At 29.6% G+C, this 13,953-nt stretch overlaps 1 protein-coding gene across 2 annotated transcripts in view; it reads left to right on the forward strand.

Moving 5' to 3' along the window:
- The window catches only part of LOC108565063, a 39,694-nt gene that overhangs the window by 16,342 nt on the left and 9,399 nt on the right, over positions 1-13,953 (forward strand). Inside the window, exons 2-3 of one of the 2 annotated variants that reach the window (XM_017924324.1) lie at positions 3,171-3,281; positions 8,375-8,554. In XM_017924324.1, the coding sequence (XP_017779813.1) occupies positions 3,209-3,281; positions 8,375-8,554 (253 nt within the window). In that variant the 5' untranslated portion in view covers positions 3,171-3,208. Of the gene's footprint in view, positions 1-3,170; positions 3,282-8,374; positions 8,555-13,953 lie in introns of those variants that run through there. The other variant, XM_017924325.1, reaches the window with a different exon arrangement.

A 13,953-nucleotide genomic window follows, 5' to 3' on the forward strand; every position in this document is an offset into this window, starting at 1 on the left:
TGTGGGGAATTGAATTTTCCTGAAGTGTTTTGGGCTAAAATATCTTACCAAGAGAATCTCCCACGAGGAATATAGCAGCGGAATACGAAATGTATATAATAAATAAATGTATGTAAATAAAAAATGCTAGTGCTCTTCGCACGCAGTTCGATACCATCTATAACAGAAAACGAGCAGACAGTAACAACATATTGAAGCCTCCTGTAGTATTCTTTGGACGTATTTTTCTTGCAAATAAGAATTTTACCAGTCACCTTTATCCATAGCAAAGGAACAACACCACTTTGGTACAAAATTATTAGATACAGGAATACCTCGCATAGTGCGGCTTCAATCAGATTTGCCTTTATTTGGTCATCATTTGCGACAAAGCCATGGTTGAATGCCTATTTCATCAACTACCATTTCCTGTGTCACTCTTGAATCTTTGTCGATGTTTGTCTTCACCAAGGCTACATTTCTATCATCAGTCTAAGATTTCGGGCAACTTCACGAGGTTCGTTCTCCACAGAAAAATATCCGGTCTGAAATCTTTGAAACCACTTGGAAATAGTCACCCGCATCATCCCGCATTCACTCCATTTTGGCATTCCTGGAAAATTTGCATAGCTTTAAGGCAAACATATTTTTTCTACGTTGATGGTGGAAATTCTACCAATCCATTCTTACCGATCTTCTTGAAATTTAATATGAAATATCGTTAAACTTTAACAAATTAAGAAACAAACCAATTAATGCCAACTTAGCTTTTTTGTTGGACCCATTATATATTACCTATATTTAATGTGAATAGAATTAAATGTAAACAATATCAATTCAGAATTAAGAATGTTGTGTGTGTTAAAAGAAGACATAATATAGTAACATCAGTAAAGAAAAATTCTCATTTTTTTTGGGTCAAAAACTTCAAACTAAGAATCTCCTACGAGGATTGTAACAGTTGAAATGTATATAATAAATAAATGTATGAAAACGCAAAAAAATATGTACTCTTCACAGGTGTTATCATTATTATGTATCAGTTCTTTACATTAAATATTCTTACAATAAAAATATGAAATGTTGAAATTACTTAAAGCAACGACGAAGTTTATTAAATAAATAATATCAACACATGTCGTTTTTACCCAAGAAGTGTCTACAAAGTAATATATTTATCTACACACTTATAAGATCAATCTGATTTAAACCTTATACAGAGAAAAGGTAAAAACTGGAAAATTAATATAAAAAAAAACTATTGGCGATAACTTAAAATTAAAACATATTTGGATATAGATTTGAAATATGTTTAATATGCAAATTGAGAAAAGCAAGAACATAAAATATACTAAAAAATATTTTCAAAATTATTAAGGTTCAATCAAGATATTTTTTAATCAAATCTCTGGAGGGGATATTGAAACTCTTTGCAGGAAATATGAAGATAGTCTCGATTTGCATTCGAATTCATTGCCAGTTAGACAACATTTTAACAGATATTAGGATAATATGTCTTCTCTTAAGCTTATAATTGTAAATGAAAGTTTTGCACAAAGGAGTATTAAATAAAACAGACTGTAAATTAAGAATTTAAAAGAAAACTGATTAGGTCTTAATATTTAGTACAAATATAATATTTGATTTTCTGTATCAATATTTATCTGATTAATTAAAAGAGTTTACATTCTAATTTATAGTTTTAATTATTATATAATCAAATTTATATTATTTTTTAATCAATTAACAATATATTTAAGTATGATTAGTTCTTTTTTAACTTTAACAATCTTCTGTAATTATTTATTCATTACTGTTTGCTCTACACTCCTTTATTTTAACAATTTACAATTAAATATTTACATTTTATTTACACTTTTCTTCTTTCTATTTGAATAGTCTATTCTATTTTCGTATTGACGATAATATAAACTTAGCTTTAATGAAATTTTCCTGGTGTTGATCTCATTCAAATAGTTTTTTTTTGTATTAACTACAATATTTAAGGCAAGTATAAGTCAATCCCTTGTATAAGATGCATCTTAATTTTGGGGCCCGAAAAGTGAAAAAGCAGTTTTAGACCCGAAATTTTCAACAAAAAGGGTTGTCTTATAATTTGACATAGAGCACAAAATACTTGTTTCTTTTAACAATTATCTCAATTCTATTGAAATGTAATTATACTATTGTATTTTGAACCACACGAATAATTGACTATATAGAATAATTGATTCAGTATTATAACATTTTTTTTTTAATGAAGACGACTTTTGACTTTTGTTTGTTTGCAGCCTTCTTTATGTTGCAAATATTCACAATAAATTTGAAATATAATAATTCAAAGTTTTAAAATTTATTTAAATAATTTAATTCAGTTCAAATTCTAGCAACAATTATATTTTGTATTGTAAGCAAATGCAATTTCTGGAAAATGTTGTAATATTTCTGTAACGATATTTTTCAATGAAGACGATACAGATTTAGTTTTTTTTTGTTCGTGGCTTTCCTAGTATGCATGTTGCAAATATTGCCGGAAAAGAAATCTGATGTGTATAGTGAATCAGGATTATTTAATTACTCAACTAGTTCCGTGACATTTCCAGTTTACGCGTTCGCCTTCTTTCTTGTTCTGTTGTTCTTTTTATATGCATACAATTTCGGACGAAGAGAAATTTGTTTTGCATTTAACAGTTAAGATTGGCTGAATGTGTGTGTGATGTGTGTGCGGATTCCTCGAATCGTAGGAAACACGTCCACGGCCTACAATACACAATTCGAATGGCCATCCTACATAAAACGCATTCTTCGTGAGCACACCGATGTCCGTCCCTCCGACTCTCCATCACGTCACAATCGATCCTACCTACCTCAAGAGAAACAAGTGTTCGGTGTACGGCAATTTTTGGGGAAAAGTGGTGTGGGCATGCTATATGTGCTCTCCTCACCGGCTTCGTCACACGCCGTGCGTCCGCTCTTTGATTTTACCACCAACCGACCAGCTAGTGCATGGCCTGGTTCCTCTTCTTCTTCAGACTTCGACACTCGACCGCGAAACCATTTCACCGCTTCTTCAGTCCAAGCGCGAACACGACACTAGCAACACTCACTTCCTCCTCAACAACATCATCATCATCAACAACAACAACATCCACTTGTTTCCATTTCTTTCGATCGCGACTTCTCATCGACAGATTCGATCAGATCGTTACTGAGCATAGAGACACTAACCATGGTGCGGTGTAAGTGCGTTGGGCCTCTTCAAGCCCTGGTTCTATTTATTGGGATTATTGCCCTAACCAATGGTAAGACTTTCAAAACTTTATTCACTATTTTAACCGATATAAATTTCAAAAACTTTTAACAAACTTTAATAACAACAATTCAAATGATCTTCAGACTTGCAACTATTAAAGTACATATATTCTAATTGTAACCCAAACCAATTCTATTTTTTTAACTTATTCTCCCTAATGGTAAAATTTTCAAAATTTTCTTCACATGTCAATAAAGCAAAGGAACATAATTTTCTAAAAGTTGATTTATTTCTAATAAAAACCGTTCAAATTCTCTTTTATTACATTTCTTTAGACAAACAATTTTATCAAAAAATTGTACAGTTCTTGTCCATTAATAGATGTTAAAAATTGATCATTCATGATATGATGATTTTAAATGTAACTTGAAAAATCTATCAGTCATACCTTATCATGAAACAATGTACTTAAAAAACTTAATTATAGTTGCATACACATATAAAATAATAAGAGACAGTCAAATTTATTTCAAAACTTTGCAATATTAAACACGACTTGACCAATAACAGAATATTGTTAATAGGATAAATAATATGTTTATAATAATAAAAAGTTCACATTTTCAGATATTAATGTATTTGCAACATTTATTAGAAAATAGTCTAAGATTAATTTCTTTATTAGTGTTAATATAATTTAGTAAATACTAATATAAATTGATTAATAATGGATGAATGTAAGAAATTAAATGAACTATTGTTATTCTTACACAAATATATTGTTTTTATATATATTTAACTAGTGTTTTAGTTATTATTAAAATATATTAACAACATTCAATAATTATGTACGAATCAATGAGAAAAAAGCTATATAACTACAATTACAGCAATTGCTTAGTTCTTATTAAAGACCAATTTAATCTGAAAGTGCATTTCCATTTGATTTGCATACAGTAGGATATCCTACTATTCGCATAAGTTTGAAAGTAACATTTCAACGATGAAACGCGCGTTTCTTGGTGTGCATTTATTCTCTATTTCCTTTTATTATTATTGTTGTTGTTTTTTTTTGCAAAGACAAAAACGCTCGGAAATGTGTTGATAAATTTTCCACTCTGTTTGCTACAGTGGTGTATCGCAAAAATAAAATGCATGCCATTTCCGATGTGATTGTCTTATTTTTCCTTCGGTAATTGCCTCCAAGCACGAGCTTCATGTCGCGATGATACCACTAAGTTACAACAGTTATACTGTATTTTATTTAATATTATTATATGTAATTCACAGGTTTTTGCTAATTACATACTAAAATAATTGTATTTAAATATATTTAAATTAAATAAGACTAGTATTAAACTAATATATCATAAAAAGTCACTAATATTATAATGTTTTTCAATTTTGAATTGATTTTTTATATACTCAATTTTTTATATTAATCATTGATCATATTTCTATTTTTTTACAAAACGTTGGATTTTGAACTAAATAATTTTATTATTAAGATTATTGAACTTTAGAATGCAATTAATGTATTTAAATGATATTCCAGTCCTGAAAACATACAAGAGTATTGTTAACACCAAGGCGTAATGTGTGACACTTACAGAATCGAGTCAAATTCGAGATATAAACTGCCTCGAACCAGTATTAAATTATTGTGTAAATATAACAAAAACATATATACAAAAATAATCGCAATTATTTATCTTTTTTGCACTTTATTTATTTGTACAAAATTATAATTATAACTGTAATAATAATCTGAAAACTATAAATTATTTGGTGGATCCAAAATTTAATTATATTTAATATTGTTTCCTTAAAAATTTAATTCAACTAATATTTTTTTCGGTACATGAATAGAATTGTTCGAATCGAAAATTTGAAAGTATTTCACACCAATATAACAATATCAAATTGGTTTGCTAAAAGTTTTCTCCTGTTGTTGTGAGAAGCAATTTTTTTTAAGTATTTACATACATAATTAACAAGATAATTGTTTACAGCATTCTATATTTTTAACGTTCAATTCCATTTTATTATTATACCTTTTTTTTATTATTATACCTGGGGAAAAGAAAGTCCGTAAGCTTTTTTTTACTGAATCATATTTTGGTTTCTAATTTGTATAATTTATTTTATAACTGTAATTTTGTCACAGAATTCGCAGTATTTCACGGAAAAGAAATAAATATTCCATGTCGCACTAATTAAAAAAGAAAACATTTAATTTCATTTGGTTATTCTTCAAATGTCTTTCGAATTGAAACTTTACAAAATTAGGAATTTATGTAATGATATATTCTATTTTAATTGAATTTGAACAATAATTACTTTTTTTTAATAGAATTATTTTCAGTAACACAGAAACTTAATCATTAATTGCTAAAGAAAGATAGGTTTTATTACAATTTATTTATTAATGATTTCATGTTTAATTTATGTTGATGAAAGTTCTTTATGTTAATTACCATGGTAACTGACTAAGTGAAATGTTTATATAATCTATATAGAAAATTTAACAAGACGTTTGGCATAAATCTGCAGATTTGCTGGTGTTTGTTAAATAATAGTGCATAGTGAAGACAAGCGGTTATTGGATAATTGATTGAATTGTTTTACGAATTTGGTAACGAGTTGATCGTCTTTTCCGACTAACGTTGCGTGCCTTGAAAGAGAATACGTGCACGGTGTGCAATTTGTTGAATAGTGGTAACAGTGGATGATGATGGCACGTGCTGGAAGTAGTTGTAGGATTCGAACTACCGGTTACTGTAATATGGCAATTTTCAATCGGTGCCAAGTCCCTTCGAACACCGCTACGAACGCCGATCCTCCACATCTTGCAAAACGCGAACGCACCGAGAAGGAGAGAAATTGAGCTGAATTACGGTTATCCGCGCAACATTCCTGCATTATTCTTCATCCACCAGACGGAATGGTAACACAACACCTGCAGGAGATGACAACTGCGTTACCGCAGAGCAAATTGTATAGATGCGCATTATAGATGATATTAATATCAATACTAATATTTGTGTAGTAGATTTACAGAGTTTAGAGGTGTCCAATTAACGTATTTTTTGGTGGTCGACACCTGTCTGAGAACAAAATAATGCAGGTGCGTTTCTAGAACCGGAAACGGCGCCATCCAGAGCGGAACCGGTGCGATTCCCCTTTTACAAATGAATACCACAATATTTATAAGTTCACATCTCCGCAATTGGATACGTTTTTACTTCTTCTCCTTCTCCAGCAGTATCAAAATCGCTAGAGATTTTCACCCTTAGAACTTTCTCAGGAGTGAAACGCATCCAAGCAAATTGATCCGTTAAATGCTATCCCCTTCGAAGAGCGAGCAATTACTGGAAATAAGAAAGTTGCGCATATGATTAGTGTAATTAAAGTGCGGAGAAAGAAGCGCGAAATGTGCGTTTACATCAAGACAATGCGATTTCTACGTAGAGGAGGCAACCAAAACATAAAGCAAATTGCACCATGCGCCTCTTATGCAAATTGACCCAAAAAAGCGAAGAAAACAAAAATTATAGAAATGGAACGACAAAAAAAAAATCATCGTTTACCAATGCTTTGAGAGTGTTTGTTTTTATTTTGGAATTCGCTAATTGCGGTTTTGTGATAGCGCGATTTCAATCAAACTGTGCGGTTTGGGTTACGCAACGCTCGCCTAACAATTAGCATCTTGGGCAACGGCAGATGCGGATGCAATTTTTCCGCTGCGATCATTAATTTTGCATTTTCTCCTAAACCATATGGTTTAAAAGTAAACTCGGGGCCCGGCGATGTGTAGACATAACGCAACTTTGCGACGGTTTAAAAGTGCATCAAACGGTTTTACAACACTAAACTTGAATCGCAAGTTTTTTTCTTCTTCTTCTCTTTCCTCCTCGCTTCGAGAAGAAGACGCACTAGATGGATTCCGGGAATAGCTTTCTTCGCATTCGAGTGGTCTTTATGCGGACACTAATTTATAAGTTAATCTTGATAATTTTGTCGCTTGAGTATAAAGTAATTGATTTCTTGTACTGATGTATCCAATAGATATAGGAATTACTACATTTGCATTACTATTTATTGATTCTATAGGAAATTACAGTATTATATACATAAAAAGTACAAATTTCATTATAGTAGTAACATAACAAGACTAAGCAAATAAAGATTTAAAGAAATTATTTACTTGTTTACTGCACATAATATACACAATTTTATACCATATCCAGAAAATAAGTTCATCATTTACAAAGCATCTTTAATTTATAAATGCTCCTAATTTTTATATTTTGTTACATTTGCTATATTTTGTGTATAATTTGTTTTGCATACTTATACCGTAATATTTGTCAAACATTTTGTCAGATTCTTACAAAAAAAAATGGGTAAATGTTGTTAATATTTGTAATTTTAATATGTTTTATAATCATAAATAAAAACAGTTTAAACTAAAAAAAAAATTCATCCAAAAAAAGTATATTTTTCATTATATAAGTTACATTTATTTGTTTTCATTCATTCATGCAATATTTATATAACTATCTAATAAACAATCTTAAATTACATCTTTTTTTTTTCATTTCAAAGATTATTAGAATTTGTCTTATTGTCAATATGTTTTCTGTTAAAAAAACTATTAATCATGTGTCTTTCTACCAAATAAATAATATTTACTTAAATTTAGTCTTTAGTAACGCATAAGTAAAAGATTACCCAAAATCAACTGTTCTGAATTAAGATAAACTGAAAATTGAAAGACAAAAATCTATAATTCCGAGAGTATAAATAAAAACAGTTAAATTTCGTAAATCGGTTTATTCAAAAAATCCGAAAAGTAATTGTCGCAATTTGGATGGAAAATTGACCAAAAAAGAATAAATATTTTGTTTGTCCATCCAGCAGAACGTTTGTCATACATCTAGTTGGCGTGCCGCGCGCATAAAATAGTAATAAAACGCTGTTTCGTGTACTACTGACCTACAAATAATGATCCCGTGCACGAGTGCAGCGGAGAAAATCTCCATCCCGAATTCAATTATAAAGTTCAATTTAATAACCTTTTCGAATGCGAACGCGTTTCGTACTATCAATGTTTCATCTTTCCCTCTTTATCTTTTACAGGTGAACAGGCATGCCAATTTCCAGGAGCACCGGCTCATTCCCACGTCGTCTTCTCCAGCGAAGAAATAGCAAACAACACGAAGGCAAGCTACGTGTGCGAGAGAGGCTTCGAGCTGCTCGGACCATCCGAGAGGTACTGCATCAACGGACACTGGATCCCAGAAGGAATACCATTCTGCGGTAAGAAGAATTTAAGAACGATACACAACTCTTCCTTTAATTAGTGCCCGTGTGTTTGTTGTCCAATTTCGTATTTTGAGATAATAACGGTTCATCATGCTCACTATACATAGAATTTTTTTTGCTCTGTTCATTCTTTCACCGTTTCGAATTATAATTAGAATAAACAAGTTTCTGTTTATTAACAGATTAGCATTCATTATGCGCACTCGATAAAGGTTCTGCGGAGGAAGAAATTTGTACAAAAAAATTAAATAGTTGTGGAAGCAAATTATTTACCTTCTGTTCATTTCATTCGTCGTTTTTATCCAGACTCGGAATTTAATGTCGTTTTAATTGAATCGCTGAGTTAACTGTACACCAGTCAACATTTTAGTTAGTAGCATTAGTGTATTTATTCCTCGCGTAGCAGTCTTTAGGTAAACAACAAGCACGAGGTGAACAATCCACCTCCAATTCTCAGCTTTGAGCGTTCATTTTTTTTTAATATAAATACAAAATCGCCTCCAGCGCGTACGGATTCCACGCTTAATTAATAATTACTCTAACGACTTTTCCGTCCACTCGAAAACCAATTTTACCTGTATGAAAAATATTCCTTTATTCCGAAGATGTTTGTTTCTTTAACAATCGGCGTTACGGTGCAAATTCTTCTTTAGGCCTAAACAGTGGAAGAATAATGAACGAAGCTGAAAAATAGAAATAAAATCGTTAGAATCCTACGCTTGCCATATGCCTGCGCGTGCCAACATATGTTCTTCTCTTCGGCAACAACAGCCTCCTTATTCGCGCTCTCAGAAAAGCGACCACAGAATACGGATACGCTATTCAATGAAGTTCTATTGAAGGAGGAGAAGTAGAAGAAAAAATAATAATAAAACCATCCTCTAATTGAGGAATCCGCCGGAGCGACGATCCTTTGCTTTTCGTGCACAATCAACAGAGTCTGGACGTCTAATTTCGAAAAATAAAGGATACGAGCTCCGTTAACATACATACTCGTATAGTTACCACATAGGTTTCCAAGAAATTCGTTACAACACGGCACTCGGGTACCGTGTTTTTAACGAGGAAGGAATGAGGTGCTATCAATTAAAATAAAGAAACAACAATATAATAAAGGTTTGATAAAGTAATTAGTCTTACATAAATAAATAGTATTAGTTAGAAATAAAAACCTGAAAATTATATAAATTAGATGTTATGTTAATTAAATTATAAACAAATTTAAAAATAATTTTGTAAATAAAAAAATATAATTAATTAAATATTAACTTAAATTTAACCATTCATAAACTTCATTTTCTTATTCCTAAATTAAGAGAGTAAGTAAAATAAGTGCATATTGTAAATAATTAGTAAAATATCAATACTTTTTAAATTTAATGATTTGCAATATAAATTTTAAAGAGAGTCAATTAAATTTTCCCTAAACTAACTGTTGACCTCTTTTTATTTCTATGTCAAAATGAATCTCGAAAACGTACTTCAAAGCACTCAAGAATTTCTAATAAATACACAGTATAAAAGTAAATAAATAGTAAATGCCAATGAATGGTAAATCGAATGAAACCTATCTGCAAATAATCAATTCAAATAGAAATTTGTAACGAATAGTTTGAAAACTGGTACGCCACCACAAGAGTCTCACCATTGAATTCATAATGTACAATGTCATAAAAGAAACGTTACCATTTTCTATTTGCAAGTTTTCAATGGAAATAAATATGAAAAATTTGATTAAAAGAATAGTGGTATTAAATTTCCTATTTGAATGAAAATATTGAATGAATCATTTATAGAAAAAAAAACTATTGTAACGTTTCTTTTATGACAGTTCGTATAAAGTACTTCTATTGCAATAATCACAATTTAAGTGTTTTTTGGAAGTTTAACTATAGGTTTATGTGTGCTTTGTGATAAGGGTTGATAAACACTGCTGTATTGTAATGAATATTTTGATCTTATAAAGATAAATTTCTTTTAAATGGAATTTGTTATAAAAAATCAATAAATTTAGTTTTTTAAATTACTAAAGTGTATCTGTAATTAGTACTAGTACAGTTCAGCAATTAAACCTATTTAGTAATAATAACTGTTGTATTACTTAACAACAACAACAAAATGTACATTGTGAGAAATGCTTTTTGGCCTGGTTAAAATAATGTTAATCTATGTCAAATCAAGATTGAAACCATCTGCGAAAGTGTAAGGAGTATCTGCGAAGGAATTCGTCGGCTATAAAAACAATGTAATAAAACGAACTGGGAATACCAGTAATGGAACGGATCTGTGGATAATCGATCCGTGTGTATATTTGTAGCGAATTCGCGTTTCGAAATTAAGTATGACACGGGGATTCGTCGTGGAATGCAAAACGCGAATTTAGTGCATATCCGCAATCCGAGTGTATAGTCCATATCAGGAGCGTTGAGATGAGGTTTGTAGCAATAATTTGCAGTATGGTCAGAGATCACACAAGTTATTGGTAGAAAATAATAAAAAGGGGAACACAGCTTTTGCTCCTCGCACAACTCGCGATTGTGTGTGGGATTTTATTGACGCAATTGGCGTGACGAAAATCGAGCTCGATAACTGTTTACCATCCATACGTAATCCGATCTTACGGAAGAAGAAAAAAAAGGGGGAATTGCAGAGAATAAGAAAAACTATAAAGAAGACAAGCGCGATGTTTTACATTACATTACATATCATAGCCTTTTTATTCTATCGCTGTTCTTTCTTTTTTGTATACGAATCACCTGAACATAAAACTGTTCACTCTTTATTCGACTAAAGAAAAAAGTATAGTAACATCTGGCTTGCCGGTGTAAATTTTATATTACATAACTACAATTATTTTCTTTAGAATTTCAGATATTTTAATTATTTACCATTAAATAATACAACTATTATCATTACTTAATTGTATTCAACATATGGACGTTATTGTGCATTAAAATTAATTGGAACAAATGCTTCGATTTGCGAAAGAAGAAAAAAATACGTTAAGTAAATAGATTTTTTTTTAGTGATTTATGTTAACTGTAAAAAAATGTTAGTAATTTAATTAGCGATCCACTTTAAATATAGTTCAATCTTTTGGTGAGATTTCTCTCAATTTTTCAATTACCATAATTATAACCAATTTACAACATCTGCAATCTCACTTTGCACTACTTAAATTGAATCAATTTCATGCATTAATATACAAAATACTATTTATCAAAAAACAAAAAAAAATGTATAGTATAATAAAAAAAATCCAATTTTACAAAGTGATAAAATTAATGTTAAATTAACAACCAATAATTGAAAAAAATGTAGTAATTTAGTTCTGTTTCAGCTTCATCCTGAACTATATGAAAACGAACTAAATACTTGACTGTTTAAAGCAAAAACAAACGTTTATTTATATATTAAACAAATAATTTTTAAACAATTTTTCTACTGATCGAAGCCGAACTATACGAAGGATCTGTTACAAAATCTAGTTTGAAATATTTCTTTAAATTATATACAAGTAAATGAAAGAGTAATTAGATTTAAAGAACTGATTATGTAACAGCAAATTTATGCAAAAAAAATGTACCTTAGAATTCAATTAAATAAATGCGGTTATTCAAATAAACTAAGTTCTTGCTAATATTATCTTAATTCGGAATGCATAGATCAAGGTATTCGAAGTAATCTCAATTATAAACTGGTTTAGCTTAAAACTCTATTTTTTTGTTGAAATAAATGCAAAGTCGTTGCATGCTCCAGTTTCAGAGGTTCGTCCATTTCTAATCGGAGTTAATTAAAACAGCATTCTTCTCCTACTTTCGTTATTGTCTTATTGAATGTAAAAGCCTTCCGTATTTATTAACACTTTTTTTATATAGTACTAAGCTTCTTCATTCAATCTGGATTGCGTTGGCATTTAATTACTTTAAGGATATTTACAGTAAATGTTGCATACAAACTGGAATTTACCAATTTATGTTTATCTCTCAGTGTATGTTAGATTTAATTTCCAATAATATTTGCATGCTAATCTCTTGGGAATCGTTTATCACGTGCTGAGCACATATTTTTATTTTGAATATTATGCAAGCAATTCCCGTTACACTTTGTTTCTTTTCTTTATCCAGATAAGGTATTTTCGTTATACGACCAATGAGTTCTTGAAGGTTGCATGTTATTTATTGCTATTTCATTGCAAGAGATATTTTGCAAACTCGAGCTTTTAACCGTAACAAGTTTAATGCGTATGCATTGACATATTAAATGTTCGGGTTTTATTAGTTCTGATTTAATTTCAAATCAGATTTGCATTTCATGATAAAATTTTGAAAAAACAGACTCTATTAAAGCATACATTGTAATTCAATAATATGAGAGTAAAATCATCGCATTTTCAATGTTTGAGGAATTTTTTATATTAATTCTTTGCGAAAATATTATTTATTCATTTGCAATTTATATTAATTTTGATTAATTATGTAACAGCAAATTAATACTATTGTTAAGTGATTTGTTTGAAACCGGACTAATCGAGGGACTAAATACGTAAATAATTTTACTTGAAACTTGATTACATAAAAATAACATACAATTAAAGAACTAATCAAACGAGAAGATAGATACAGTTAAATCATGTTATTCTTAGCTTTGTTAAAGAATTTTGCACGTGTATATATTAGTTTCACCAATATCCTGGACTGTTTAAATCCGGACTAATCGAGGCTAAATACATAATATGAAGCATCAAAACAGATTTCTATAAAGAGAAAAAAATAATTTTGTGTACTAATTCTTTAGAATTTATTTGGAAATTCCAAACCGAACTTTAGTGAATTCGCACTATTCAAGTTTTTGCTGTAATTTATTTTATCACAACAATTACTAATTCTTAAATAACAAAAAGTGATGTTAAATTGCATTTCTATTTTCAAATCGTAACAAATTAAATCTATAATTAACTGACATTTTCAAACTGTACTATTGACATTTTATACGTTTCAAATATGTTGCATAATTTCAAAGTTTACAATTATCGCAGTAAATAGCTTGAAATTAATTTATTCCTTTTAGTGTTTGCGTCATGATTAATTAAAATTTACATTTCACGCTCAATTGTATTTTATGTGTGATTAAAACCTTTGGAAATGTGGCATTTAATTTATCCATTAATATTTTTTATTAAAAACTTTCGTAATTTTAATTTCTGTTTTCTTGATATTTACTTATTAAAATAAAAAATGAAAATGATTATTTTATAATTGTTATTACAAGCTTGAATTTGAAATGGTTTGATGATTATTTTGTGCAGAATATAAATATTAATGAATTCAATTTATTACTTGCATAAACAATACTAAATAAAATCAAAGTAATTAAATAGAATAATTTAGTAA

Source organism: Nicrophorus vespilloides, unplaced genomic scaffold (genome assembly GCF_001412225.1).
Source record: "Nicrophorus vespilloides isolate i.1.1-1 unplaced genomic scaffold, Nicve_v1.0, whole genome shotgun sequence".
Taxonomy (NCBI): Eukaryota; Metazoa; Arthropoda; class Insecta; order Coleoptera; family Silphidae; genus Nicrophorus; species Nicrophorus vespilloides.